General features: G+C 47.5%; 10 protein-coding genes across 10 annotated transcripts; 6 read left to right on the top strand and 4 right to left on the bottom strand.

The window, feature by feature from the left end:
- Nucleotides 1-1,414: 1,414 nt before the first annotated feature.
- Nucleotides 1,415-2,465, top strand: N7443_009917 (alpha/beta hydrolase; the record flags this gene model as incomplete). Its single annotated transcript, XM_056889973.1, has 2 exons — nucleotides 1,415-1,709; nucleotides 1,774-2,465. The coding sequence occupies 2 exons, from the start codon at nucleotides 1,415-1,417 to the stop codon at nucleotides 2,463-2,465; spliced, it is 987 nt and encodes a 328-aa protein (XP_056736464.1).
- A 614-nt stretch (nucleotides 2,466-3,079) lies between these two features.
- N7443_009918 (SDR family NAD(P)-dependent oxidoreductase) lies at nucleotides 3,080-3,955 on the bottom strand (the record flags this gene model as incomplete). The annotated part of the gene is made up of 3 exons (XM_056889974.1): nucleotides 3,080-3,109; nucleotides 3,175-3,337; nucleotides 3,387-3,955. The coding sequence occupies 3 exons, from the start codon at nucleotides 3,953-3,955 to the stop codon at nucleotides 3,080-3,082; spliced, it is 762 nt and encodes a 253-aa protein (XP_056736465.1).
- A 587-nt stretch (nucleotides 3,956-4,542) lies between these two features.
- N7443_009919 (flavin-containing monooxygenase) lies at nucleotides 4,543-6,474 on the top strand (the record flags this gene model as incomplete). Its single annotated transcript, XM_056889975.1, has 3 exons — nucleotides 4,543-4,857; nucleotides 4,915-6,368; nucleotides 6,420-6,474. 3 exons carry the CDS (start codon nucleotides 4,543-4,545, stop codon nucleotides 6,472-6,474), a joined length of 1,824 nt encoding a protein of 607 aa, XP_056736466.1.
- Nucleotides 6,475-7,726: 1,252 nt separating this feature from the next.
- N7443_009920 (cytochrome P450) lies at nucleotides 7,727-9,449 on the top strand (the record flags this gene model as incomplete). The annotated part of the gene is made up of 4 exons (XM_056889976.1): nucleotides 7,727-8,011; nucleotides 8,085-8,347; nucleotides 8,399-8,501; nucleotides 8,553-9,449. Coding segments are annotated over 4 exons (1,548 nt in total), but the record flags the coding sequence as incomplete, so codon positions are not given.
- A 2,676-nt stretch (nucleotides 9,450-12,125) lies between these two features.
- Nucleotides 12,126-12,696, top strand: N7443_009921 (uncharacterized protein; the record flags this gene model as incomplete). The annotated part of the gene is made up of 2 exons (XM_056889977.1): nucleotides 12,126-12,309; nucleotides 12,368-12,696. The coding sequence occupies 2 exons, from the start codon at nucleotides 12,126-12,128 to the stop codon at nucleotides 12,694-12,696; spliced, it is 513 nt and encodes a 170-aa protein (XP_056736468.1).
- A 978-nt stretch (nucleotides 12,697-13,674) lies between these two features.
- Nucleotides 13,675-15,343, bottom strand: N7443_009922 (phosphatidate phosphatase App1 family protein; the record flags this gene model as incomplete). Its single annotated transcript, XM_056889978.1, has 2 exons — nucleotides 13,675-14,280; nucleotides 14,339-15,343. 2 exons carry the CDS (start codon nucleotides 15,341-15,343, stop codon nucleotides 13,675-13,677), a joined length of 1,611 nt encoding a protein of 536 aa, XP_056736469.1.
- A 1,163-nt stretch (nucleotides 15,344-16,506) lies between these two features.
- Nucleotides 16,507-18,147, bottom strand: N7443_009923 (glycoside hydrolase family 71 protein; the record flags this gene model as incomplete). Its single annotated transcript, XM_056889979.1, has 4 exons — nucleotides 16,507-17,168; nucleotides 17,225-17,783; nucleotides 17,833-17,974; nucleotides 18,038-18,147. 4 exons carry the CDS (start codon nucleotides 18,145-18,147, stop codon nucleotides 16,507-16,509), a joined length of 1,473 nt encoding a protein of 490 aa, XP_056736470.1.
- Nucleotides 18,148-19,723: 1,576 nt separating this feature from the next.
- On the top strand, nucleotides 19,724-21,421 carry N7443_009924 (uncharacterized protein; the record flags this gene model as incomplete). Its single annotated transcript, XM_056889980.1, has 1 exon — nucleotides 19,724-21,421. The coding sequence occupies one exon, from the start codon at nucleotides 19,724-19,726 to the stop codon at nucleotides 21,419-21,421; it is 1,698 nt and encodes a 565-aa protein (XP_056736471.1).
- Nucleotides 21,422-22,472: 1,051 nt separating this feature from the next.
- Nucleotides 22,473-22,676, bottom strand: N7443_009925 (uncharacterized protein; the record flags this gene model as incomplete). Its single annotated transcript, XM_056889981.1, has 1 exon — nucleotides 22,473-22,676. The coding sequence occupies one exon, from the start codon at nucleotides 22,674-22,676 to the stop codon at nucleotides 22,473-22,475; it is 204 nt and encodes a 67-aa protein (XP_056736472.1).
- Nucleotides 22,677-23,464: 788 nt separating this feature from the next.
- Nucleotides 23,465-24,890, top strand: N7443_009926 (uncharacterized protein; the record flags this gene model as incomplete). The annotated part of the gene is made up of 2 exons (XM_056889982.1): nucleotides 23,465-24,034; nucleotides 24,090-24,890. 2 exons carry the CDS (start codon nucleotides 23,465-23,467, stop codon nucleotides 24,888-24,890), a joined length of 1,371 nt encoding a protein of 456 aa, XP_056736473.1.
- Nucleotides 24,891-26,742: the final 1,852 nt, after the last annotated feature.

The raw sequence follows: 26,742 nt of genomic DNA on the forward strand, positions 1-26,742 counted from the left end.
TCAACCCCCTTGGTAAGTACCCGGGGCCAATGTTCGCAGCTGCATCGCGCATACATCAACTCTCTCACACTTTCAAAGGCAACTTGCTTCAGTGGGTCACTGGATTGCATGTCACGTACGGTGATGTAGTTCGTGTCGCTTCGGATTAATTAAGCTACACTACTGGAGAGGCACAGAAGGGAATCTATGGTCATGCGGCTGTAGGGAAAAAAGTTACTGAGAAGGACTCTCGGTTTTATGGCCCATCTTTCAATGGAGCTCTATATATTATCCGGACGGAAGGACCTGATCACTCTCGTTTCCGTCGCAACTTCTCGCATGCCTTTTCTGACCGGGCGCTTGGGGAATAGTAGTCCTTGACCTGCGGATACGTAGATATGTTAGTTGATAATTTCAACCACATAATTACCCTAGACGATGGATTGCTTGTCTGCGGGGAGTATATCCCTGGAAAGGTATTTCTTATCTAATGTATACATTCATTAATCAATTTCTAACTTGTAGATAAGTAATAGACTGCACTATCTGTTAATCAAAGGGCTTCCTATCAAAACCCAAAAAGTTAAAGCGACCTGATGATTTCATCCCTGAAATCTGGATTGGCGATGATTTTGCTCCCGTTAACAAGGCTGCGTTCTAGCTATTTTCGTTTGGCCCTCGCAACTGCCTTGGAAGAAAGTTGTCTTTCTCTACTCTTCCATAGATAATTTGCTAATGATTAAACAGTCTGGCATACCACGAACTGCGTGTGATTCTGGCGAAGGTGTTGTATAACTTTGAGTTTTGTCTTCTCCCCGAGTCTATTGGCTGGGAGAAATATAAAACTTTCTTCCTGTGAGACAGGAATGATTTGACGGTTCAACAGAAGACGAGAAGCTAGGAAGGGGATGGCAGTCTAGAAGAGACTTAGGATTGGAGGCTGTTTTGGTTTCCAAGCTTGTATTGAGCGAGATATTTGAATCGAAGAGACTACTGGAGCCAGTTCAAATGTACTCTTTAGCCAATAACGTATCTTGTAATACAAAGCGGCACCATTAGCTGTATATCAAAGCCATAAGACAGAAGCTCCCGTGGTTCTCTTTAAACCAAAAAACCGGATTCCCAGCTAAGGCAGAAGTGAGTTGTCACAGCAGGGGTAAGGGGGTGGGACTATTGCCAAACAAGTTAGTTGATTCCGTGTACTTTCCGAACAGAATGCCCACTTTTTGTTCCGTGCTAGTCTCTTCCGGCATTACTGTTCCGTTTCATTATGAGTACTCAATCCCGAAATTATGTCCCCCAGGCCTGAATAAAATTTGTACATGATTATTGCTTGGCATCTATATATGAAAGCGATGTAAAACTGCCAAAATAAATATCACATTGGAGGAAAATCGTAATTTCAATTGCTTGTGTTCCACATACCACAGAAATTATGTCATTGAACGTGCTGCCCCTTCCTATTGAGGAAGCTACTTTGAAGGCTCGCCTTGAGTTTTTAGACAAGTTTGAAGCACAACTCGCAGGAGGTACTCAATGGCAAGAATGTGAGTCTCCGGCTGCTTACCGTAAAATGCGCCGAGAGGGTCTGAATGGGTTCACGGCGCCTGCTCTCAACCCTAAAGCAAGGACTGTAAATATTTTTGGAAGAGACGATTATCAAATTGAATTGAGAATCATTGAACCGACTGAACAATTGAGCAAAGGTGTCTGGCTTCACTTCCACGCCGGTGAGTAACACAGACTGCCAACACAACCCGATCCTTCGTGCATCAACTGACTAAAATTTGACAGGTGGCTTTGTTATCGGTAGCAATGCATCATACGATAACTATTTGACCACCTTGTCTGATCGCTTGGGTCTGACTATGGTCTCCGTTGAGTACCGACTGGCACCGGAAAATGCTTTCCCCAAGCCTTTCCACGATTGTGTTGATGCGGCTCTATACGCACTCAGCTCAGCCGGCGAGAAAGAACTCGGTGCATCACTGAAGGTTCTCGGGGGTGAATCAGCAGGTGGTTGGCTCGCAGTTTCAACTGGTCTCTCTCTTCGCAGGGACTATGGAGTCGACGTCCGATCAAATTTGGATGCGATTGTGGCTGGATATGGAATCTTCGATCTTACCTACACACCATCTCTTTTGAGCCACACTCGGAACATCGTACTGAGTAAAGAAGGCATGATGGACTTTTGCGAGGCAGGCTTCAGCCACATTCCAATGATGCAGAGGAAGGATCCACTTGTTTCGCCTCTTTATGCCGATTTGAAGGAAATGCCAGCGGCACTTTTTTTGACGGGCAATATTGAGCCACTACTTGATGATAGTATTTTCATGGCCGCTAGGTGGCAACAAGCTGGAAATGTGACCGAGTTGAGTGTGGTTGATGGGGCATGCCATGCCTTCACTATTATTCCGATGGGAAATGCGACTGAGGAAGGGTTAGACATTATTGTTCAATTTGTGCAGAAGAGCTCTAGTAAATAATTCATACTATATTATGATATGTTTTAGAATACATAGCTCTCCCATTAAGGGAGAATTGTTTTAGGATAGTTTTGCCAGTATCACTCTATTGTATTAGAATAGAATGCATTAGTACTCGCGGAATATATAGGAGCCTTTTAGTATAAGATTGTTTTAGCTATAAGTGGCTTATTTATTGACCTTTCCCTTTAAATTGACTGTCTAAATTACCTTATAATCTTATCGCTTACCTTACTGATCTATCAATATTCCTAACTTGATTTTAAATGGCTTAATCTATCAAGGCCAAAGGTGCTGGTAGAGAGGCTCTTATATTATGGGCATCGCACTTTGAAAGTTCTGTTAATAGGATTGCCATCTGAAGGTGGTTGGTTTGATCCTGGCTGAGCGTGAATTTTTTTGAATAACACTAGCTATAGAGATTGTTTTTAACTAAAATAACACAAAGAGACTACTACGTATCAGAGGATATTGCTGGTACTCAAGAAATACTTATTCTTATTTTATTCTTCCTATTCTACACATTGAAAAATTCAACACAAAAATACAGTGGGTAGGAATGTAGTGAGTTATTAATTTATCTAGCTTCAGGATAGTCCGTATTATAGAGATAACTACTGGAATCCGCCATCGGCATTCAGGACCTATATTCAATAATAAAGTTAGTTTTGATGTAGGAAAAAGGCAAGACAGTTATAGAAAGACTTACACTTCCTGTGACAAAGCTAGAAGCATCGCTCAGCAAGAATAGAATACATTGGGCGATTTCTTCGGGTTGGGCAAGGCGTTGCAGCGCGGATCTCGCAACCAATCTCTGGAAAACCAGGTCAGGGGAGCCAAGAGCAGTAGCGAGGGGCGTATCGACAACACCACTTTATTCATCAGCACCTGTATTCACAAAGGGGGGTCATTTTCGCTCACGGAGCCACAGCGTTCACTCTAACGTTCTTAGATCCCGCTTCCTGGGCGGCCGACTTAGTCAAGGAAATAACACCCCACTTAGCTGCTCCATATGGAGCATTCCATGGGGAGCCTCGTTGGCCTGCAATACTCGCGACGTTGACAATACTTCCACTGTCGGCAATATGTCTAAGCTCCGACGACAAACTGTTCCGAATGCCGTTCAGATTGATTGCCATCATCTTATCCCACTCCTCGTCCTTGATGGCATCAAGTGCATACCCCTTTCCTGTAAACCCCTGAGTTCCAATCCACCCGGCGAGATTGGCTGCACCGTCAATCTTGCCATAGTGCTCCTTGGTTGCTTTCACGGCGGCCTCGATTCCGGCAGAGTTGGTAACATCAACTTTGAATCCGATGGCTTCACCGCCGACTTTTTTAATTTCGTTGACGACTTCTTGGGGGTCGTTTAGATCCAAAAGGCCAAGTTTTGCCCCTTGACGAGCGAGGAGAATGGAGGTAGCGCGGCCTTGCCCAGAGGCAGCGCCCGTAACGAAGAAGACTTTGTTCTTGAGATCGGCGTAAGACATTTTGCGTTTAAGGTACTGCGATTCGATAGAAATAGAAAGAACCAAACTTGTTATGATAATTATTTATTGATTCAGATTTTCCTTTGTCTTAAGTAGCACCTACCTTCTTCTCAGTTGAAGCCTAAAGGCAGATGGTATCCGACAACGGTTTCCCTTTCCCCTCGGAATGAATTTTATACACCGTATTTCCTAAGCAATTTGCGGGTACTGGACAAGTTGTGAAATTCCGGACCATTTGGATGTATAGTTTTCTTATTCGCTGAGACTTAAGTGGTTCCCACCGCCTTCGGAACAGCCGCGGATGACCTTAGTTCCGTTATGCTTCAATTCCGGCTCACCCCATGACCTTACCTCACCCAGCATCAAGGGAGAACCATCATAGGATGGCTTTTCCGGTATCACTCTATTTTATTGGCATATAATGCATCAGTACTCGCGAAATGCATGGGAGCCTTTCAATATAAGATTACTTTAGCCATAAGTAGCTTATTTTCCAACCTTTTCCCTTCAAACTAACCGTCCAAATTACCCCACAACCTCGTCACTCACGTTACCAACACATCAATATTCCTAGCTCAATTTTGAATATGACTCGATCTGTCGAGGCCAATGGTGCCAGTGGAGAGGCACCACTCAAGCCTATCGAAGCCACCGAAGCATACCGCAACAAATACCCTGTTGCCTATGAACAATCCAAGCTTCCCTTCGATACTCCTCGTCGTGTGAAGATTATTCTTGCCGGTGCGGGTGTCAGCGGAATTTCTTTTGCTCATGCTGTGCAAAGCGGCCAATTGCCCAATGTCGATCTCCAGATCTTTGAAAAGAATGCTGGCTTAGGAGGAACATGGCTCGAGAACCGCTACCCCGGATGTGCCTGCGACATCCCCTCCCACAACTACTTGGTATGTTCAATCCACAATATTCGTGGTATTTTATTACTGTATACTGACATTGTCTAGTTTACATGGGCACCTAACCCCAATTGGTCCTCATTTTACGTCTCGGCGCCTGAAATTCTTGAGTATATCGAGAATGTAGTCGATAAGTTCGATTTGACGAAATATGTTACAACTTGTCGCAAGATCACCGGGGCTGTCTGGGACGACCAGAAACAAAAGTGGATCGTCACCAGCAAGAACACAGATGGCCGTCGCACTATCGTTTCCGCCAAGGGTGTTTCCGATGGAGAGGTTGGCGACGACATAGTGCAGGAATGCGACGTCTTCATCAATGCCAGTGGGTATATGAACAACTGGAGATGGCCCAATGTTGCCGGTCGCGAGAAATACCAGGGTACTCTCGTTCACAGTGCCAACTACGATCCTGAGATTGACCTTCATGGCAAGAGGGTCGCTGTTATCGGCAACGGAAGCAGTGGAATCCAAGTCACTGCAGCTGTTCAGAAAGTCGCCAGTCATGTCGGGGCGTACATCCGATCCCCAACATGGGTGACAGCCAACCTCGGCTCTAGATTCATCGGGCAAGGGGTATCCAACATGCTTTACGACGAGGAGCAGCAGAAGAAGTGGATTGAGAACCCAGAAGAATACCTCACACTTCGCAAGGAAATTGAGAAGGAATTGAACTTCCGATTCCCCTTGTTTATTCAAGGAAGCGAGTTCCAGGAAATGGCTCGCAATTTCACCACCAAGGATATGCGCTTCAAGCTGGAGAAGAAGCCTGAAGTCGCTGACCTCCTTATTCCTTCTTTCGGCGTTGGATGTCGTCGACCCACTCCCGGACCAGGCTATCTTCAGGCGCTCGCTGCTGATAACTGTGAGGTTGTCTGGGGAGAAATCGACTCCTTTACCAAGACTGGTCTGAAGTCCCACGATGGTACGGAGCGTGACTTTGATGTCATTATCGCTGCCACTGGATTCGACATGTCCTTCATTCCTCGTTGGCCCGTCATCGGACGGAATGGCGTAAACCTCCAAACGCAATGGGAGAAAGACCCAGCCTGCTACATGTCAGCGATCGCGCAGGACATGCCCAACTATTTCATCTATATGGGACCCGGCAGCCCAGTCGGCCACGGCAGTATGATCACTTCTATTGAGCGCATCACTCTGTACCTGGTAGACATGATCAGAAAGTTGCAGCGGGAGAACTACTCTTCATTCCATCTTAAGGATGGAAAGGCGAAGGCTTACCAGTTCCAGATGTTGTCATGGTTGGACAAGACGGTTTGGGGTGACTCTTGCCAGAGCTCATTCAAGAATGGCGACGCGAGTGGTGCATTGCATGCTTTCCATCCTGGTTCACGGCTGCACTACTTTGAACTTCTTCGTCGCCATCGCTATGAGGACTTTGAGTGGGAGAGTCGATGCCCCGAGCCTCAGTTGGACTTTGCTTGGCTCAACAATGGGTTCCTGTCGCATGAGTTGTCGATTGAGGAGGAAGCTGATCCTACGTATGTCACCTCGGCCTTTCAATGCAATTACAAAGCTAACAACATGAATAGCTGGTACTTAGATCAAGATCCGGTTACTCTCACAAGATTTGTCAATGGAAACTAGATTTGAGGCGTCTTCATTGAGGAACGACTGAGATATGTATTTCAAATCCATGTGTGCTTCGGCGGTAACTTAGAATACCGCAAAAAGATAACACCGAGATAAATTACTACACATGGGCACACTATTGCAAATAACATCCTGATTCATAAAAAGGCATACCATTTCCTCGAGGAAGAGCTAACTAGGATAAGCGCAGGCCGTCAACACACTAGCAGGAGCTACACCCCTGAAGGCTACTTATGGTGTCGTAACTTCGTGGTAATTAGCAATTGAGACGCCCTTATTTATCGCGCGCTCTCATTGGCCCCACTCTAGGTATTTCTGAGGAAACAGAACCTGTTGAGGTTGTAGTGGACGCCTCTATGATATGCGTAAGCTCACCACGGTCGACGATGGAGCTGCTATGGTTACAAACTATTATTTGAACCAAGAATGAGACCTGTCAAGGTTTAGAGGCCCGTCCCTGGACCCTATCAGAGCGTCTGGATTACAAGAGAAAGGCATCAAAGCCCGCACTGTCGATTTTGAGTGAAATTAGGTTGATCGATCAATCAACGCGTACTGGTAGTTGTTTACTCTGTATAATATAAAATGTTCTCGAAATTTTATTCTTTTTGCGACCCTACTAGAGGCTCTTTAAACTAGGGGTGTCGCTTGATAGGCGCTTCACCCGGTAAAAGCCTGCTTTTGCGTTGTGAGACTTTTTGAATGGTATTCTTCACTACCTCCACAACAATGAATCGGATTTCGAAAGTGTGGGTTCTGATGTGTCCGTGCTCCGAAATAACAAAGAGGCACACCCGTGCCTTTCCGGCCTTTCCGGCAGTAATGCTTGGAAGTATTTTTTGCCCCTGCTAATTCAATTCGAATCATTTGCAGCTATATCTTCATAAGTAACCAGCTCGTGAAGGTCCAAGTGCACCGGTCATCCTGTGCCGCCAACTTCTAGCGCCTAGGGAAGATCCTAAGCTTCCGATCCCCATTTGAAATAGGGCGGGGCGCCGGTCTTTCCATGGAAGTCCCGGAATGACCAAGACCGTGAGGGGCAAAAAGCTAATTCCGTGACTTTTCCGACGCACGCTGTTTATCACACGCAAACTATGTAGAAAAGGAAACCTACGCAGCTGGAGGATACCCCTGATTATCCTGCCTTTTTTTTACGATAATAAATCACTTCTGCGAAGATAACACTTGCCTAGTCTTTCTGGACGAACGGATTAGGGCCGTGATGTCATTTTCTCTGTTTATAGTTTCCACGGTGAAGAATTACTTGATCCACATTCTCGTTGCGTTCATCACGGCACATCTCATTCATAACAGAATCGGACATGGATTGAGCAAGATTCCTGGGCCGTTCCTCGCTTCACTAAGTGGCATATGGCTCTTCGTGCACTATTTTCGGCGGCGAGGACTTACCGAGTTCGATCTACATTCTAAATACCAATCGCCACTAATTCGCTTAGGGCCTAACACTGTGTCTGTATCGGATGCTGAGGCACTGAAGATCATATACGGCTGGAAGCCAATCTTACGCAAGGTAAGGAGGAGATTTGCGCAGTATTGGCATGGTACTTTTGCTTCTCAGCTACTGACGAATGACACAAAAAAAGAGCCGGCTCTATATATCACAGTATGTGACAGCCAAAGATGGAAATGTTCTAGATAACGTGTCCTCCACTCGAGATGAAAAGAAGCACAGTCTTCTCCGACGAACTGTGGCGAACGCTTATGCGCTTGGAACGTTGATTGAATTTGAGCCGCTTGTCGACTCGACATCCCTCTGTTTCTTTAAAGAACTTGAGTCACGCTTTGTGGCGACCGGTGCGACGTGCCCTCTTACCGACTGGGTCCAAATGTATGCCTTCGATATTATGTGAGTGAGGCTGTTCTTTAGCCTCGAAAATAGTCACTAAGTATTATGTAGTGGCGAACTCACCTTCAGCAAGCGCTTCGGCTTCTTGGAAAGCGGTAAAGACATTGAATCAATGATGCTTCATACTGGAAAAGCCATGGATTATATTGGTATTGTGCGTTACGTTGTTATCCATACCTCTCCATTGCTAACAGCCATATTCTAGATGGGCCAGTTACCTTTTCTTGATGAATACGTGCGGCTCAAGGGATTTGGCCACATCTTCCGACTCTTCCACCCAACCGGCCCCCTTATGAAGTTTACGACAAAGCAGATCAGTCACCACGCTGAAACCCCTGGTGCTTCTCGCCGCGATTTCTTGACAAGATTTTTGGAAGCACGCGAGAAGAACCCCGAACTCATGACTGACCAGAGGCTTGCAACGTACGCAAACACCAATGTTAGCGCGGGCTCGGACACTACTGCCATTGCCCTCAGAGAGGTCATTTACAGAATCCTTAGCCATAAAGGCTCTCTGAAAAAGGTGCTCTCCGAGATCGCTACAATTGTCCAGGCCCGCGTCGCTTCTTTGGTGGACCAGAAAGAGCTTAAAAAACCTATCACCTGGCTTGAGGGCCAGAGCATGGTATACTTCCAGGCTGTCCTCAAGGAGTGCCTCCGGATCCACCCTGGCCTTGGGCAAATCATCCCCCGTGATATTCCTGCTGGCGGCCTAGAAATTTGCGGGCAGTACCTGCCAGAGGGGACTGTGGTGGGCTGCAACGCCTGGACTATCCACCGTGATCGAAATGTTTTCGGTGACAATGCAGACGAGTTTGTGCCTGAGCGCTGGCTCGACGGTACTGAGGAGCAACTTCGGGCCATGGAAAATGCGATCTTCACTTTCGGGGCGGGCTCTCGCATTTGCCTTGGGAAGAACATTGCGCTGCTGGAAATTTACAAAATGGTTCCGGAGCTATTCCGTCGGTTTGATCTTGAATTAGTCGACCCCAAAAGGTACCGTGTGAGACCAGGATGGCTAGTTTTACAGGAAGGCCTAGACGTTCGATTAAAGATAAGAGATCAGACTCTTTTTACGCACTCTGATGAACAAGCGTCCTAACATAGCTAGCTATTGAAGCGACGGAGCATCTCCAGGCTGCCTTTGCGGCTGTTCAAGAAGCCTTCTCGGGGTTATGTAGCCCTAAGCAAGAATCCACGATATGCGACTTTGGGCTACTCCGTTATGTACCGGCACCTTAATTTGAATATTAAACCGAAGCAACATTGTAGGAACCAGGATATATCGAGTGTCATTTTTCAGCTCACATCTATTGATAAGGTCCACTCAAACTGCTAGAAATTTAGTGAACTCAATCACTATGTAGACGCTGGCGTATTCGCAAATCCGACGTGAGAGGCTTGATATATATCGTTATTATTGCTTGTTTACATTCATTTTCTTTTTTAGCCAGGAAATAGTTTCCGGGGAGCTATACTGTTAGCCCATGTTTCCTCGGGGTTGACTAACAATAAATTGAAGCGGTTGATCTTCTGATAGTCTCTGGCCGTCTAGGTGTCGGCATGTCATTTTGCACAACAGGGTCCGTTAATCACTCCATCAGGGGAAACGTTGAATAGCTGAAACAGTAACTTCATGATTTACTTTGACTGATTGTCGGCGCTGTCTGTACTGATGTGGTTTGGCTTTGCCAAAAACATCCGGGATGGTTTCAAATGGACTAACCTTGGTACAAATGCCACGAGAAAATGCAAAACTTAACCAATGGACTGTTCTTCATCGAGGAAACCTGTCTGTGGATTCAACTCTCCCAGCGTGTCGAGTCTAACCTGCCGAGGATGATGAGAGGCCAAGCTAGTGGAGCTGAAACTTGAGATAACCCGTTAGTCTAGTGGAAAATCAATACCAGAGGGGCTGTGTGCGGATATCAAGAGAGATACTGTTTCAGATGATGATTTGTAACCCAATGACAGTCTACTTTTGCTCAGCTGGGAAGGTCAGTGTGGTGGTCGCGCCAGCCCGCAAGATTCTCACCCTGTTCTCACCCACCTGTCTATAGCGCACTCACCCTTCTCATCCCCGGTCGCGCGATGCTCAAGCGGCCTTCGCCCTACAATCAGCTGGGATACAGCACTTGACTATACTAATTAATCGACGGAGATCTTTTCAACGTTTACCACAGTACATACGACCATAGGGTGTGGAGAACAGGGCTTCCCGTCCGCTCAGCCGTACTTAAGCCACACGCCGGCAGGTTAGTAGTTGGGTGGGTGACCACCAGCGAATCCCTGCTGTTGTATGTTTTTTTGGGGTTTGAAGTTTTTGTGCCATGATTTTATCCAGTTAAAACATCTTCGCAAGGTCTCTAGCCACTTTCGTTCCGGCAAGAACTCTTACATCAGAACATAGATGTATTTCCCTGGAGCTAGTCAATCTCTAGCATGGATTCGAGAAAACCAGACTTGGTTACTTTGATTGAGTAGGCTTCAATGGAAGATCCAAATGGTGGGCTTTATCTACGGTCGGGCTTCAAATGCAACGCCGGAGGAAAATAATTTCTGAAGACCATCACAGCTGTAGAACGTTTGCTTCCAAGGTTTCTGTTTGTAGCCTAGATAGCCTACTTCTCCTCCCATAGCACTAATTCATCACTCTTACACATATCTCTGTATTCAGTCATCCCTCTCTGACAGTTTCAAAGAAGAAAAAGAACTAAGAGATTGAAATTTATCTCGACGTATGGCTGGATGGTGAAAGATTAGCTAAATAGATAAACCAACGTTCTTTTTCGAAGTCGCTCCCGGTTTTGCTAGGCAGCGCACCCGTGTTAAAACTTCATTCTTACCGTGCCTGGGTGTCATCGAAACATTTATAGATTCTAGTCTAGTAGTAGACGCAAAGTTGCATCTGACCTGATGGTTGTGCCCAGATTCCGGAGAGTGATCGTCTCTTTGTGATCTGTTTGCGTTTACAAATTGTCTATAGCGAGGAGATGTTGCAAGTGTCAGACACCCTTCACGATGAATTTCATTCGTCAGATCGACCTGCTCACACCTGGTACACCCCCACCTCGGCTGACGAAGACCTTCCAGGGCTTCAACCATACTCAAGGACCTAGATGTGAATGGATGGCAACTTAGAAGATCTCCACTTTTTGTGGCTAATGATACTGGTTATTCGACTTAACGTCATCGATCACATCTTGTCTGGCCTTCGGCATGAGATGATCGAGAACTTGACCAGCTCACGTTTTCTGTTTCGTGAGGAGGAACTAAGATTGTACACCTAGCGATGGCATAGTGAGTCATCCAGGTTTGCCATGATAATTAACACTTCTGTTTGCTCAGTTGAAAGAAGCTGCTTGGGAATAAGTCGAAACTTTGCCCGATTTGGTCACTGCGCGATGGCCAGGCGTGGAGCCTGTTTAGGCGGTTGAGTGGGACCGTCTGGCCATTCATGGACAAAATTAATATATCGAAGTCTCTCCTGTGGCTTGAGCCACCAGGACCCACGTCATGGTGGTGTGGGTCCTGGTGGCTGCGGTCTTGTGTTCTTGATCGAAATAATTCGACCAGTGATGTCTTGACACTCAAATGTGGGTTCGAAATAGATTGGGATATGACCCAGCACAGCCTTTGACGTCATCAGACTAGATCTTCATATAAACTCCTTGACATTGACCAAGACCGCAGGACCTTTTAGGATCAAATATCGAGCACTAGCTATCTAAAAACATCTATTAATCACTACTGGTTGAACATAACCGATATTCGCACGATGAGCAACACAAACAATCCCGCGGACAAGCTTACGGGCAACGACGTCCAGGAGAAGCAGACGTACTCCGAGTGGGCCAAAAAAACCTACGGAGATCAATATGAGAATTGGATGCCATGGATCGAAGATCAATATCTCCGATGGTTTGGAAAAGGCGATAATAAAGCATCCTACGCGACGAAAGGTAAGCGGGCAAAGACGCTGCGAAAGTCTTTCATTCAAAGCTGATATCGGGTACATAGAGCAACTTGCCAAGACGAAAGTCACTGGAATAGATCAAGTCGATCAAATCCAAGACGATGTGTCCAACCTCGCCGGAAACCAGGTCGGTGACAAGGGACTGTTCGCGCCAGTCGGACAGTTCGCCTCAAAGGAGGGAATCAACAGAGCCGAGAGAAACGGGAAAGATGAGAGTGGATCACACGCCGGACCTGCTAAAAGCTACGTCGACACTGGAAAGGACGGTGCCAGCAACGTGGGATCGGGCTTGGCTCAAGGCGCCGAGTCTGCTCAGAACTATGTCGCCGGAGGCCTAGGTGGTGCTAAGAGCTTGCTGTCAGGAGAAAAATAAATCAATCGATGGAAGTTAGAGAGGCTGATTGATCTCTTATAGACAACCAGGCCAACGTTGCTTAATGTTTTTGTTATGATGACCACTAATAGTACCAGCGTGTTCACGTGGCGAATTTGAGATAGAAAATCCCTCCACAATTCTCATTTATAAGTCTTTTCGATGTAATTTGTTAAAAGAGCAGAGAGTGACGGTGAGAGAGAAGTTTATTCCAGTGTGGTGTTTGGGATGCTGGGTCCAATAGGCACCGTCCTCATCTCTAACTAACGTTTTCATTCCCAGCTTATCGGTGGAGTAGACATGATTTTCACTCAGCTCAACTCCTCAGTTAAGACGGTTGAAAGATTTCGAAGGCTATTTTGAATTACCATCTCGAAAATGACGATAAAATCAACAGAGCTTCAAGCTACCATGAGGCCTTGCATATGTTTGCACGGACTATTGTTCAGCCCTAAGGACACATACGAAAATTTATAGTGCTTTGAGGATCATTACAACAAAGATAAAGAAGACGAAAACCACTCCATGAAAACGTGGAGAGCTAATGCCGAAACTTGATTGGTGTAGTACGGTGGAGATATTGTGATCGTGACTGTGGTTGCTGCGAGAAAAGAGAGCCAACAGTCTAAAGACAGAAGCGGTTGGCCTCTGCATTGCTCAGTGTAGATGTTGTTCCAAGATACGAGGGTTCAACATCTTAGCCGAATCTGCACCCGGGCTTTCAAAGAATTGGAATCCATTCATCCCGCTTGCAAGGTGGGAAAAGTGCTTGAAAAGTCGGGCAAATTGCTGAGCAAGTTGGTCAGTAGACATCAAGGCTCTGCGAAGTTTCGAGGATTATAACAAAATTTATTCATCTCGCACGATAAAAGTCTATTTTACGGGATCAAGAAAGTGGTATTGAGATTGACAGCATTGAGTCAATTGACCATACTGAATGTGCGTTAATAATATTACTCGTATCTGCATAATCAAAATTTACAGGAACATGAAACTGGCCGTAGTCAGTGCCGCGACCAGGGCCAGGAGGCTTTGTGCACCAGACGAGTTCTTTGTCATTAGTCCACTAGCAGCTCCCTTGGCAGTGTGATTCGCTGACCCGTTGACTGCTGATGTAGATCCGAGTCCATGAGGCAGTCCCTGGTATCCAAACGTCAGGTTCTGGGCGATGGACTGGTTGTAGCACTGTCCATTGGCAATATCCAAGTTGGTCAGATCATCAGGGTTCAGGAAGAACATGTATTGCGTCTGATTGAGGTTCTTGAATCCAGAGGTGTCGTACGGGAACTTGTCGCCAGGGTCAGTGGCGGAGGTATTACGGAGGAAGATGCACTGGACTTGGCCGGGGAACTCGGTTGCCATTTCGGGATAGTCGCGCATGACATCGCTATTGCTGGTGTCTGCGATCAAGATGAACTTGCGCTCAGGGAAGGTTTCGAAGACCTTTTGCAACAAGAATTTGCGGATTGACAGGGTGGCTGAGACATCGCTGAAGTTGAGAGGCCGGGTGTCGAAGGACCCACCAGGGTAGTTGGTGTAGATGAACTGCATGTAATTTCGAGTGATTTGCTCCGGGGTAGTGGTCTGATATGAATGTTAGATCTCGAACAAGAAAAGGAAAGCATGGGGTACGGAAACTGACCAGGTAGTGGAAATGCATGTTAGGGAGGCTGGTAGACCAATTGCGGTAGATGTCTGGCATGTTCTCCCAAGCCCGGAACGGGCGCGCGAAAGAATTGAGCAATCCTTGCTCCGGCTCGTAGATCTTGGTGACACGTAGAATATCGTCAATGTCAGACACAATGGTTAGGCCGGTCGGAGGCACCAGATATGCGGTACTATTTCCGATAGTTGCACCCTCGACGTAAGTGTTGAGTCTCTGGATTGCTGAGGTTTCATTTCCCGCAGTAAGGCCATTACTCTTGATGGGCACAAAGGTGTCGAAATCGCCCTCAACTGTGGTGTTGTAAGGCAGGGTAAGATCTTGCGTGCCACCCGTGGTGTTAGATGATCCGCCGCCGCCGGGCTGGCCACTGGCTCCCTGACTAGGCGCAGGCTCGAGGTGGATCGTATTCACGGCAACTTCTGGCTGCTGGACAACAAAGATTTCGGCAGTCAGGTTACGAGCCTGAACCTGCTGGGATTCAGGAAGATCCGAGATGCTAGTATTGACGAGGAAGACATTGGCAAGCTTGTTCAACTCGGAAACAGAGGTATTAGGTTGCTTATAAACGTTTCCATGGAAGCGAATATTCCAGCCAGAGCTGGTCCAGTTGGCATATGGATCGATATTTAGCACATTGGTTGGCAGAGCTGCCAATTCCGAACTTTGTAGGCCCAAGGAGCTCGCAACAGCATCCCCAGTTGGGAACCCCTGGAAGAAGTTGGGAACACCCGATGCGACCCACGAGGGTAGGTCGGACCCAAGCCCCGAAAGAATGGTTCCGACATCAGAATCAACGTCGCTCAAGATATTTCGGCCCACGACTGGAGAAGGGTTGCGCTCAACCGGGGAGGGTGTAATGGCGGGGTTGGGCGGTGCGACATCGTTACTATTGGCGAAAGCAGTTGGAGCAGGGGAGGCCAAGGCAATTGAGAGAAGGCATGCCTCCACAAGAAGCTGACGCGCAAGTGAAGACGTCCTCATTGCACGAAATGGATAGGGACAAGTTAGGGTCCTTGATAATTCCACCTGTCAGATCCAAAAAGATGGCGCGGCTCTGATACCAAATCAACTATCGAATAGATAGTTGTTAGGCTGTGATTGAAACGGATAATTCCACCTGTCAGATCCAAAAAGATGGCGCGGCTCTGATACCAAATCAACTATCGAATAGATAGTTGTTAGGCTGTGATTGAAACGACCGAGATGCAGGAGAAAGAGAAAGTCCTGTCAGCTAGAATCTGCGAGCGATCGTCAATATTAAAGCCCAAGTGAATTTAAATTAGGAGGGCACGGGTAAACATGGAATCAGCCACGACGTCACAGGGCTCAGGTGGGTTCACGGGGGTCCACCGCCAATTTGCTTGATTCCAAGTTTGTGCACCGCCGTAAATTGCTCTGAAACACCAGGGTCCAGGGACCTCTTCGCTTTTAGCTTACCCGTGCGTCATTGCCTACTAGCTGTGTCCATGGTGCCCACCCCGGTCGCGCAACGCTAAGCCGCTCCCTCATTTCTCACCTGTGCGCCACGCAACCCGACTACGCCAGACGGAACATCAAACTAATTAATCGTAAGTAGCCATAACTAGGGTATAAAAGAGAATTTCTGTCCATAATAGCATCATCGGAATTCTCGACCCTAGAAAGCTGAATTATTCAGAGGAAATATGGGATGGGTCTGGCACCGGGCAATTAAGAAGAGTTACAACTATCGTGTAGCCCCTGCCTCAGGCTTGAAGACTGCAAACAAGGCAAAACAAGGCAGATTCAAAGGATGCTGTTTTTAATGCCAACATGGTATAAAATCTCAACACACGTATTACATATTAGATATCGAACTCTAGCTCTGTCTGTTTTATTTCGAAAAAATAAAAATTTCAACATTTCAAGTCACAAGAGAATTTCACTTATCCGCAACCTCCTCCCCGGTCAGATTTTGAGAATGAGAAAAAATTAAGCGAAGAGTGAAAGCTGCTGATTTATTACTTGACTGGTGCCCAACCGGTTCAACTCAATTGAGTAATCAAAGATAAATACTACTTATGGACAATTATTCCTGAAATTTGTATTTAAAACCGTCAATTTCCAACCAGTGCTTCTTTTGCACATGTACCCCTTCGCCCATTTCACTCGCTCAAGGATCTCCCTTAGGAAAGCCCAACAACCTCATAGTTCCAATTACAAGTCGCATTAGTGCTTTGAGACAAGACATTCTTCGTCCCAGTGGCTGAGGCGACAATGTTATTAGAGCTGTCAACCACCTGCAGCATCTGTCCGCCACCTACTGCAAGGCCAAGGACGCTGTTATAGTTCAACCCCTTCTGACCAACGAAGCTGCCAATCAATTTGTTGTTACTATATACCTTGATCGTATAACCAGTCGAAGGTAATATCACAGCGAAGTTGACCGCATCGCGCGCGGATTGATAATTGGCGATTGAAGAAGAGCAGCTGGCGCTAGTCAAGAGGGTTCGATACCACAGAGAACCAACAGGTTTGGTGCTGGGAGGAGTGATCTGGGATAAACTTGTCGCGCCAGCCTTGTATGCCTTGATGAAAGGCGTAATGATCTGCAACCATCCCTTATGGTCGAATCCATCGGCATAGTCACCGATAGTAGAGCCTGCAATCTGCTCTTGCCAGAAGTCACCAACGTAGTGACTCTCTCCAGCATCATTCCAGGTGATGACTTCGACGAAGTCGGGCTGTAACTCCAATATCTGTCCCATGCGCTGAGGAAGATTGATCTCGCCAATGCGATACCAGTCCTGGCCACTGCCGAGGTACTTAAACTGGTAAGATGAAAGAGCTGGATACAAGTTTTAGTTATATGTTTCTTGATTTAACGTTGTGTGGAAAACTCACGCATCATGTAGACCTTGCCAGCGGCATGCGCTTGCTGCAGAGCAGCCGCGTCCACGCTGTCACTGACGTTGGCCGGTGTAGTACCCGGCGAAGGCCACGCAGACTCCCAACTAAAGACTCCGCTCAAAATAGGGTAGGAGCTGAAAACTCCTGTCGGATATCCGGAGAAGTCATCAAAATTGGGTACGAAGTATGGAGTAATGCCGTAGGTCGAGGTAAGAGGCTGGATGAATCCGGTTTGCCATGCGGAGTTTGAAATCGTGCCTCCTGTATAGGTACTAACAAATGCTTTACCATTTACCTTGTAGTAGGCATTTTGGGTCGCATAAGGTGCTAGGAACGCCGCAAGCTGCGTAACATCCAAGCCCCAACTCATGTCAAATGATATGAACAGCTTGAAGTTGGTTCCTGCGGCGGCAGCGAACAGGTAGTTCAGTGCATTTGTGTTCCAGGTGTCAGATGCGCTGATGGTGTGGGTATTTAGAGCGAACCCATCAAATCCGGCATTCATCGCGTCCTGAACGTCTGTCACAGCTTCGGCTGATGTCATAGAGCCGACCTATCTCTTATCAGAATGAACGGCATAAGGAGTCAGAAGATTTGAGTACCATATAATGCGCAAAGACGCCCTTAGTTCCGGTAGGTTGCGTTGCACTCGTGGTGGTAGTGGTTGGTATTGCCATTGTGGTAGTAGACGTTTTTGTTGATGTGGTTGTAGTAGCAGTAGTAGTCATTGTAGTCCCGGTGCCACTAGACATCTATTGTTCATGTCAATGCCCTTTCAAAAAAAATCGCATTTTTTGTTCAACTCACCAGCCGGGCAGCGGTTGCCGTGCCAGCTTGGCCTGAGGCAACACAAGTGCCAGCGACTTTCCCACTGGACTGATAGACACCAATGAGGCCAACTTGACAGCAGAAATCATTTCCCTGTAGCCCTTGCCAGAGTGACCAACTGGAGTCAGCACATTTTGGTCCACCCTCTATAGCACCAACACACACTGAGTCTGGGGCGATGTCAGTTTGATCATCCAAAAGGAGGGAGGAGGGTGAGACGAGGATCAAAAAAAAAAAGGAACTGGGTCTTACTCGAAGAGCAACACGATGCAACTTCATTTGTCTGCGCAGTGAAGCAATAAAGACCACTAGGGCAGCATGCTCCTCCACCGCAACCATTTGTACCGCTAGGGCAAGTGCCAGACTGAAGAGACCAGCCCTGTGCGACTGAGCGCTGATTAATTACAGCGGCGGAACTGAGGAATGGGGTATAAAGCCCTAGCAAGAATATATGCGAAGAATGCATTATTGACAAGATCCTATTCAACCTTTCGACTTCGGGATTAATATGTCTGTTGCTATGCTTCCGTCTTTCTAATTAGGATAATCTCCAAGTGACTTATATACTTGCTGGTATATCAACGATGATCGTCAAGTCTATGGTTACGGCACAAAACCCCACATCCAACCCCATACAATGTGACAAAATGCGGGGATTAATGCCGAAACGTCTTAGCTACGAACCCTATCGCTAGTGCCGAATGCCGGAGTATCCTGAAGCATCAGGGGTAGAGACCCGCGTTGCATGCGATTAAAAAAGCGTGCCTCACAGATAAGACTCGAATATATTTCGTTCGCGCCATCTAACTTTTCCAATGTTATCTTGATTTAGTCTAGACATTTATTGCTGGCTTCACTCAAACTCAATGAAAATGCCAAAAAAAAGCAGCGACTTTCTCAGCGACGCCGTCGTGATTCCTGGCTCGCTTCGACGCTTAACACTCAGGCCACGCATTTCTAAAGCTTTCCTTCTTGCGAAAAATGGACCGAAAAGGTTTCTCTTCGCTGAAATTTCTCTTTCCTTTCCAGGGTTTGGTGTTGCTGGGCCAGCACAATCTAGATTCGCTCGCCGCGATTCACCACGCCATCCGCCCCTTGTGACCTTTTCTAAGCCTCGGGAACAAAGGAAACCACCTGACCCGCTTGTAGTACGCCACCCCTAATTGGGAAATAGCGTCGCCAAAATTTCCGTGCACCCTATAGGACTCATTTGAAACAAGTCTCGCCTACTGACAAGGTTGGCCCGGCACTAGGTCGCACCGAAAAACACAGCGAAAGACAGGGCGCAACCATCCAATCACCTCGCTTCCTCACTATATCCAATGGAAGCTAATTATATGATGCCGGTGCAGTCGCCTTTTTCGGACACGATGGAGGAAAGTTTACCTGGCAACGGCATTTCCCCACAATCTCCCCGCAAAAATTAGAGCGACCGACCGCTGTGGTCTATGCTCAAGTCTTTGTTCATTGCACGAGCCCAATACATACGAGAAGAGCATGACTTGAAGTAGCACAGCCATAGGGAACTAAATGGTCGATATAAACGCGATGCTCATCCGCCTTTGGACCTTCTATCTCACGCTCAAGTCTCACCAAAGAATTATAATCTGGGTTCCGACTTTCTTCCATCTTTGCTTCCATCTCGAAGCTTGGTAGGACTTCACCATGGAAGACGTCAAAGCCGCCGCTCATGTTGAGCATCAGCTCGCCGTTCCAGCGCAATCGCTGGGTGCAAATACGATCGGAATCGATGATGAAGTCCTTCTGCGAATGTCCGAGCAGATCCCGAACTTCGCTGGCCTGGTAGAAAAGGCTCGCCGTGCTTCCGACTTTGAACACAAACTCACCAATCGAGAGGCTTTTAAGCTTTTCCCTAAAGCAATTATTTTCTCCTTTATCCTGTCCCTTGCCATCATTATGGAGGGCTACGACACCTCGCTGCTTGGCTCTTTCTATGCCTACCCGACATTCCAGGAGCGATTTGGAATTCCTGTGAAGGGAGGGGGTTACCAAGTCACTTCGAATTGGCAGACTGGCTTGCAGAATGGAACCAATGTTGGTCAGATCATGGGTCTCCTTGTCGCTGGTCTAATCGCCGATCGCTGGGGGTACAAGAAGACTATGCTTGGTGCTTTGGTCTCTCTGATCGGCTTTCTTTTCCTGATGTTCTTTGCCAATAACATCGGGATGCTATTTGCTGGCGAGGTTCTTTGCGGTATTCCTTGGGGTGCCTTCCAGAGTTTGACCACGACCTATGCCGCCGAGGTTAGCCCCGTTATTCTGCGACCGTACCTGACCACCTACGTCAACCTGTGCTGGGTTACTGGACAATTTATCTCAACCGGAGTTCTGCGAGGTCTTTTGGGTCGTACTGATCAATGGGGATGGCGTATTCCCTATGCTGTTCAGTGGATTTGGCCCGTGCCAATTATCATTGGCGTCCTCTTTGCACCAGAATCTCCCTGGTGGCTAGTTCGTAACGGCAAGGTTGAAGAAGCGAAAAAATCACTCAGTCAGCTGTCCAGCCCTGGAGTCTCGAATTACGACACAGAAGACGCCGTCGCTTTGATGATCATCACTAACGCTCACGAAAAGCTGACCCGACAAGGAGTATCATACTGGGACTGTCTAAAGGGAGTCGACCGTCGCCGTACTGAAATTGTCTGCTGCGTCTGGATGTGTCAAGTTTTCTGTGGTATCTGGTACGGTGGCAACATTGTCTACTTCCTCCAACAAATCAGCTTTACCAACACTCAGGCTTTCGATTTCGGTCTTGGTGTCAACGCTATCGGCTGGTGCGGTACGGTCTGTTCTTGGTTTATTATGCAGCGAGTTGGTCGCCGAAAGTTGTTTGTCACTGGCTTGGGGGTCATGTTCACGGTGTTGATGTTGGTCGGCTTTTTGGGTATTCCGAGCCACACAAGTCCAGGTCTGAGCTACGGATCTGCAGCTCTCCTTCTTGTCTTCGTCTTTACCTACGATCTTACCGTTGGACCGGTCACTTACTGCCTTATCTCCGAGATTCCATCTACTCGCCTTCGCATCAAGAGCGCAGTGCTCGCCCGCAACTGCTACAACATTGCTAGTATTTGTGCCAACTTTCTGAATCCTCCTATTCTTAACCCAACTGCCTGGAATCTCAAGGGCAAGGGAGGCTTCATCTGGGCACCTTTCTGTCTCATCTGCTTTCTGTGGTCGTTCTTCCGTTTGCCGGAGCCCAAGGGACGCACCCCCACGGAACTTGATATTTTGTTCGAGAAGAAAATTCCGGCTCGAAAGTTTTCCAATTTCGAGGTCACACCGTTCCGCTCCAACAACTTCGAGGTTGTTTCAGAAGGTGCCGCTCTCAAGGAGATGCACTAGGAGCCATTTAAATTTTATGCGAGTAATCAGTCTTGGATCTTATGCAATCACGGGGGTATGCTGAATTTTTGTTGATCAAAGAATATATGAACGAGGGAACGAATCATGTATGAGCTGTATGGGCTATGTAGAAAAGTTTCCACCAGCCAATGAAATCAGTATCATGATTCTTATTGGATGTTTGCGTCTTATCAACTTCATACCACTTGACAGCGAATATGGCATTGTATAAACTCAAATGTTATTCGAACGGTTTGTAAGTCAAAGCGCCTCCAGTAAGAAAGTCCCCTACCTTATCACCGTCATTTGCTTGAGTCGCTTGTTGATATGCATTGAACCCCGATTTAGGACGCTATTCATCCTACGAAAATTGCCCATTTCCATTGCAAATTGAAACATTGCAAAATGCAGTTGGGCCCTAACGGCCGAGCTCCCAGAATTATTGAGATATTCAACCATTTCAAGCTTCTTCTACCGGATCGCCGCGCGGTCTGAACTTGCTAAATGTTTGGCGGGAGTTGATTGGTCTGTCAGGTATGATCGATCCACGCCTGCACTCCCCACTTTTTGTCATTCTTTGCGAGTTTGACAAGCAAATGGTAGGATAATCCGTGGACCCGTGCCTGCCAGCCCCTGCCAACGGATAGTCGTTTGCTGCTAGAACCTGCATGGTTGTAGCGGATCTTTGGCGGCAGCAATGCTGAGCGCAAGAGTATTGAACAGTTTGCTGTAAAACTCGCAGATCAAGGCTTTGATCATAAAGTGATTGCAGTCCAACACAATCCCCTCACATAATTGCCCCAGTAGCAAGTGCCATCTTCAAAGTCTCCTCGAAAGGCTCGCATGTTGCCCGGGCCAAATGTGTCCGGGAAGACCTCCGCCCGAGCTGCCTATCAGCTAGTATCAACTCATGCATATAACATTTCCTATATTGTTCGCTGCCATTTGTTTTGGCTATTTTCACTCCCTTGGTTCTATGAGGAAAACAGGCGAGCCTTTTGGGGTCTATGCTTTATTTCCAGTTTATAACAGATGAAAGATGGATAATTCATCATTTCCTGGTCGCCATTTGTCCCTGGCGATCTTCGGCAAGAACGCCGTATGTTTCAAACCTCGGCGGGAAGACTGCCGGACTCCAGGTATCACCCTCTCGGATCTCGGGGCCCGCATTCTCAGGGCGCCCCATAAACACAGCAATTCTGGCAGAATATTCTACACGGGCAGCCAGAAGGAGCCGCGACTGGTCAACCTTCATGTTATTTGAAAACTTTATATTTAGTCGCAGTCGTGCCGACCGTCACACCCCGCACCGCACGGCTAGGCCACATAAGCCTGAGGTTAAGGCCTTAGATTATATGAGCATGAATTGACCAGTGAATTCATACTTAATTGGCAGTGACACAAAGCAGTTGCCCAATCATTTCGCTGCAGGATTCCACGGGGTGACTCGGAGGTTTTGATCAATTGGATGCTAGACCCAGATGTTGATCATGTTCCTTATTTGGGTTAGTGTTGCGGCCGAAGCCGTCATCCCCTTATTTGGCCATTGTTGATTTCCCTTCACTTGGGCCAATTCAGGCACAATTCTCTCATATTCATATTTGCATGGATGGATGGGGAAACTGATCATCATAGAGGTTGCAAAATGATATGGTTGTAACCGATCCTTGCAACATTGACAGACGCTAGCGCTTAACTCTCGTTTTAACCGATACTTGATGCAATCTAATCTCATCCCCCGTGTGGGCTTGATTTGATCTCATTGGCGATAAACACCTGAAACTTCCCATCGGGTCTCTCGGAGGAATTACCCGAGCCCCAGTTCTGGGCTGGATCCTCGTATACAAGCATTTGAGGATGCAAGCTTGATTTGGTGGGGACGCATAGCACCCACGTGGGATGAAGACAAGCATCTTCCATCATGGCTTCCACGCAAGGACCAAGTATAAAAGCACTCTGGCCCACTGCTGCTGGATTACCCCCTCTTGTGCAACGGTAGCTTCTTATTTTTTTCAGAAGAATAGAAAAAGACAACCGGCCAAAATGCATCCCAGTGCTCTTGTTGGCCTCTTGGCCTTCGCCGCTGCGGCGACTGCTGTTCCCCACAAGCCTCGCTCCGCTCACTCGACTTCTTCCATTGAGAACCTGAAGTCCAACGTTAAGAATGTCGTCGTTCTAGTTATGGAGAACCGCTCTCTGGACAACCTTCTTGGTGGTCAGACCATTGCCGGTCTGGATAACCCCATCAACAGCGGTCCTTTTTGCAACCCTTACAATGTGACCGATCCATCCCAGGGGCACCACTGCTCTGTTGCTAAGGACTACGACTCCGTGACTGATGACCCCAGCCACGCTGTCACTGGTAACACCATGGAGTTCTTTAGCCAGTGGACCCCCGACAATGCCGCCATTGCCGATGGCAAGTTGGTCCCCAACAACAACGGTTTCATCCATGAACAGATCAACAATTATGGCGCTTCCGCCAATGAGACTGTCAAGGCTATGCTGGCCAAGCAAGTCATGAACTACTACACCGAGGATCAGACCCCTGTTCTGACTTCGCTGGTTCAGAACTTCCTGACATTCAACCACTGGCACTCCGATGTCGCTGGTGTAAGTAGGAACTTTGATCTTATGTTTCGAGCCCATTATACTAACATTAACTTAGCCTACCGACCCTAACCGCTTCGCTGTTGTTGCTGGTACTTCTGCTGGCCACGGTTCCAACGATGCCACTTTCGGTACCTACGCCTTCACCCAGCGCTCCATTTTCCAGCAACTGGGGGAGACCAACCACACTTGGCTCAACTACTGGGATACCGCTGGCGGTACCGGTCCTGAGGCCCATTGGTTTGCCTGGACCAAGGCCACAAGCAATCAGGATAAGGTTGTCCCTATGGACCAGTTCTACTCCGATGCCGCCAATGGCTCTCTACCAGAGTTCTCCTACTTGAACCCCTCCTGCTGCGGCGTCGGTACCACATCTATGCACGACAGCGGTCTCATCTCCGACGGTGAGGCCTTCATCAAGAAGGTCTACGAGTCTCTCCGTGCCAGCCCTCAGTGGGAGGAGACTCTCTTTGTCCTGACTTTCGACGAGAGCGGTGGCTTCCATGATCACGTTCCCCCGCCCCTGGCCACTCGCCCCGACGACCTGACTTACACCGAGAAGGCGCCCAACGGCGAGGAGTACACTCTCGAGTTTAATCGTCTCGGTGGCCGCATTCCCACTCTCCTCATCTCTCCCTGGGTCAGCAAGGGCTACGTTGAGCAGAAAGGTACCAACCACCGTGGCCAGACTCAGTCTTACTCGGCTACTTCTCTGCTTCGCACTCTTGGTTATCTCTGGAACTTTGAGCCCTTCAACCCCCGTGTTCAGGACGCTGCTTCTTTCGAGCACTTGATCCGGAACTCTCCTCGCAAGAACGCTCCCAAGAAGCTTCCCACTCCCCAAACCTTTTCCCGCTAGATGGGCAAATTAAGAGGCCGCAAAATGACCGGACTGGGTAGTATAGACTTTCCTCAATTTTGACCTCATTCGATAGAATTTGGAACCTAGTATGCAAGCTGGCTTTGTAATGATAGATGCTTTAAGAACACAACCCGTATAAGATGATTTCATTTCTGTGACAAATTCTCTCTAAAAGAGGAATCATAATACCAGGTGCTCTAAGAGTGTTTTCCGAGTCAAATCTTGATGTAAATCTGGTAAAATTTCCAGTACGTAGCAAGATCCCGTGTCAGCTCGATGGAATAGAGAGATAACATAAATATTTGCCTTGTGTTGCCAATAATTCAATGCAAATTAACCTTATTTGCTCCGCACTTTAGCGCCCTCTTTCAGCCCCCAACAAATGCCCTAGGCCAGACATCCCCATTGGAAGATTTGTGCGCCACGAGAGCTAACTATATGCAAGCCTTCCCATGCTCTTGCAGTAGGTCGAGGATACTGCGGCTCTAGAAAACACGGCATTCGATGAGGCTGACCTACACCGCGATCTGAACACGAACGTCCGCACCCTATTGTTCGTCCACGACAGCATCACATGCTACATCCATTGTAGCCTTCAGATGACTGGCCACCGGGGCAAAAGCCTGATTCTAGCCCTGCTTGCAGGATGCGGTGAGTCTCCTGGCTGAATCGATGACATGACTCGTCATTTCATCAATAACTCATTACTGAGAACAGGAGAGGCTATTAAATGCCGCAACCATATAGCTCTTTAATCTCACATTCGCTAGTGCTCAACTATGACCGGCAACGAGATCGGAGTTATAGAAACGATAGGTAGGATGTTGCTCGAACCTCGACAACGTCGCGAATCAAAAAGCTACCGAAGAATTAATTATTCCATCCCATATAATTAAGTGCGACGAGGCGTAAACAATTCCATACGATGCGATTCGCAATCTGTTGTCCGAACATTAAACGAACATAAGGCATTCATTGAAGCTGCACATCCGACGTAAACAAGAGGCCGTAGACCATTAGGAGGATGAGTCGGGAGCTAGTGACGACACGTCTTCTACAATTGAGCGACAAGATCAGGTCGCATACAGGGAAGGGAACAAAGCTATCATCAGCCCAACGCATAAAGCATAATCTCCGAGATAGACGATTGCCAACAGAGCATTCCGAAGTGAAAGATAAAAGTGAGCCTCGTCATCCGCGCAAGGGACTATGGTACTAGGAATTTAGGGTCCGAGAAGAGAAATAACCACAACCTGTCGATAAGAGCCGGAGCTATATGATCCCTGGAGGTGGAAATTATGCTCTCGGTGAGCCTGGGTGGGGGCTCATAGCATAGACCGCCAACAGAACCATGGTTCCGCCCCGAGGCCCCGAGGCCCTGGCCTGGGTGCTGGGTCCCTGTGTTAGTGCGTGATAGAATGCAGAAGCTCCATTGAGAATGCGACCAACACGAGATAGTGGTTATGGAGGAACGCCTCAGCGGCTACGGGTGATTTTAGTGCAGTTGGGCTTTAATTTGCTTCATTTATTTATAGGCGCTCGTTCTTGCGCGTATCTATTGGTCACCGTGTGATCCACCAAACGGCTCATCACCGCGTTTGAAGACGTGATTGGCTGGTTTTAGGTAACTTTTGCTATCATTAGCAACAATTATGCAGCTAAATTGCGAATAATTTGGCCTTATTCTATGTTAAGACGCCAACGTGCGGGGAACCTATGTTGGTTGTGTTGTGTGTTGGTTTGCCCCTGGTGATTTTTTATCTATATCAGGACCCTCGGCTGCACCTGGATTTCTTCATCTGGGTTTCTCCAGAAAGGGTCCATGAGATATCCCTAGACTCATAGTCGT

This window comes from Penicillium atrosanguineum (assembly GCF_028827265.1).
Source record: "Penicillium atrosanguineum strain IBT 20685 chromosome Unknown utg000008l_segment0_segment0, whole genome shotgun sequence".
Classification (NCBI taxonomy): Eukaryota; Fungi; Ascomycota; class Eurotiomycetes; order Eurotiales; family Aspergillaceae; genus Penicillium; species Penicillium atrosanguineum.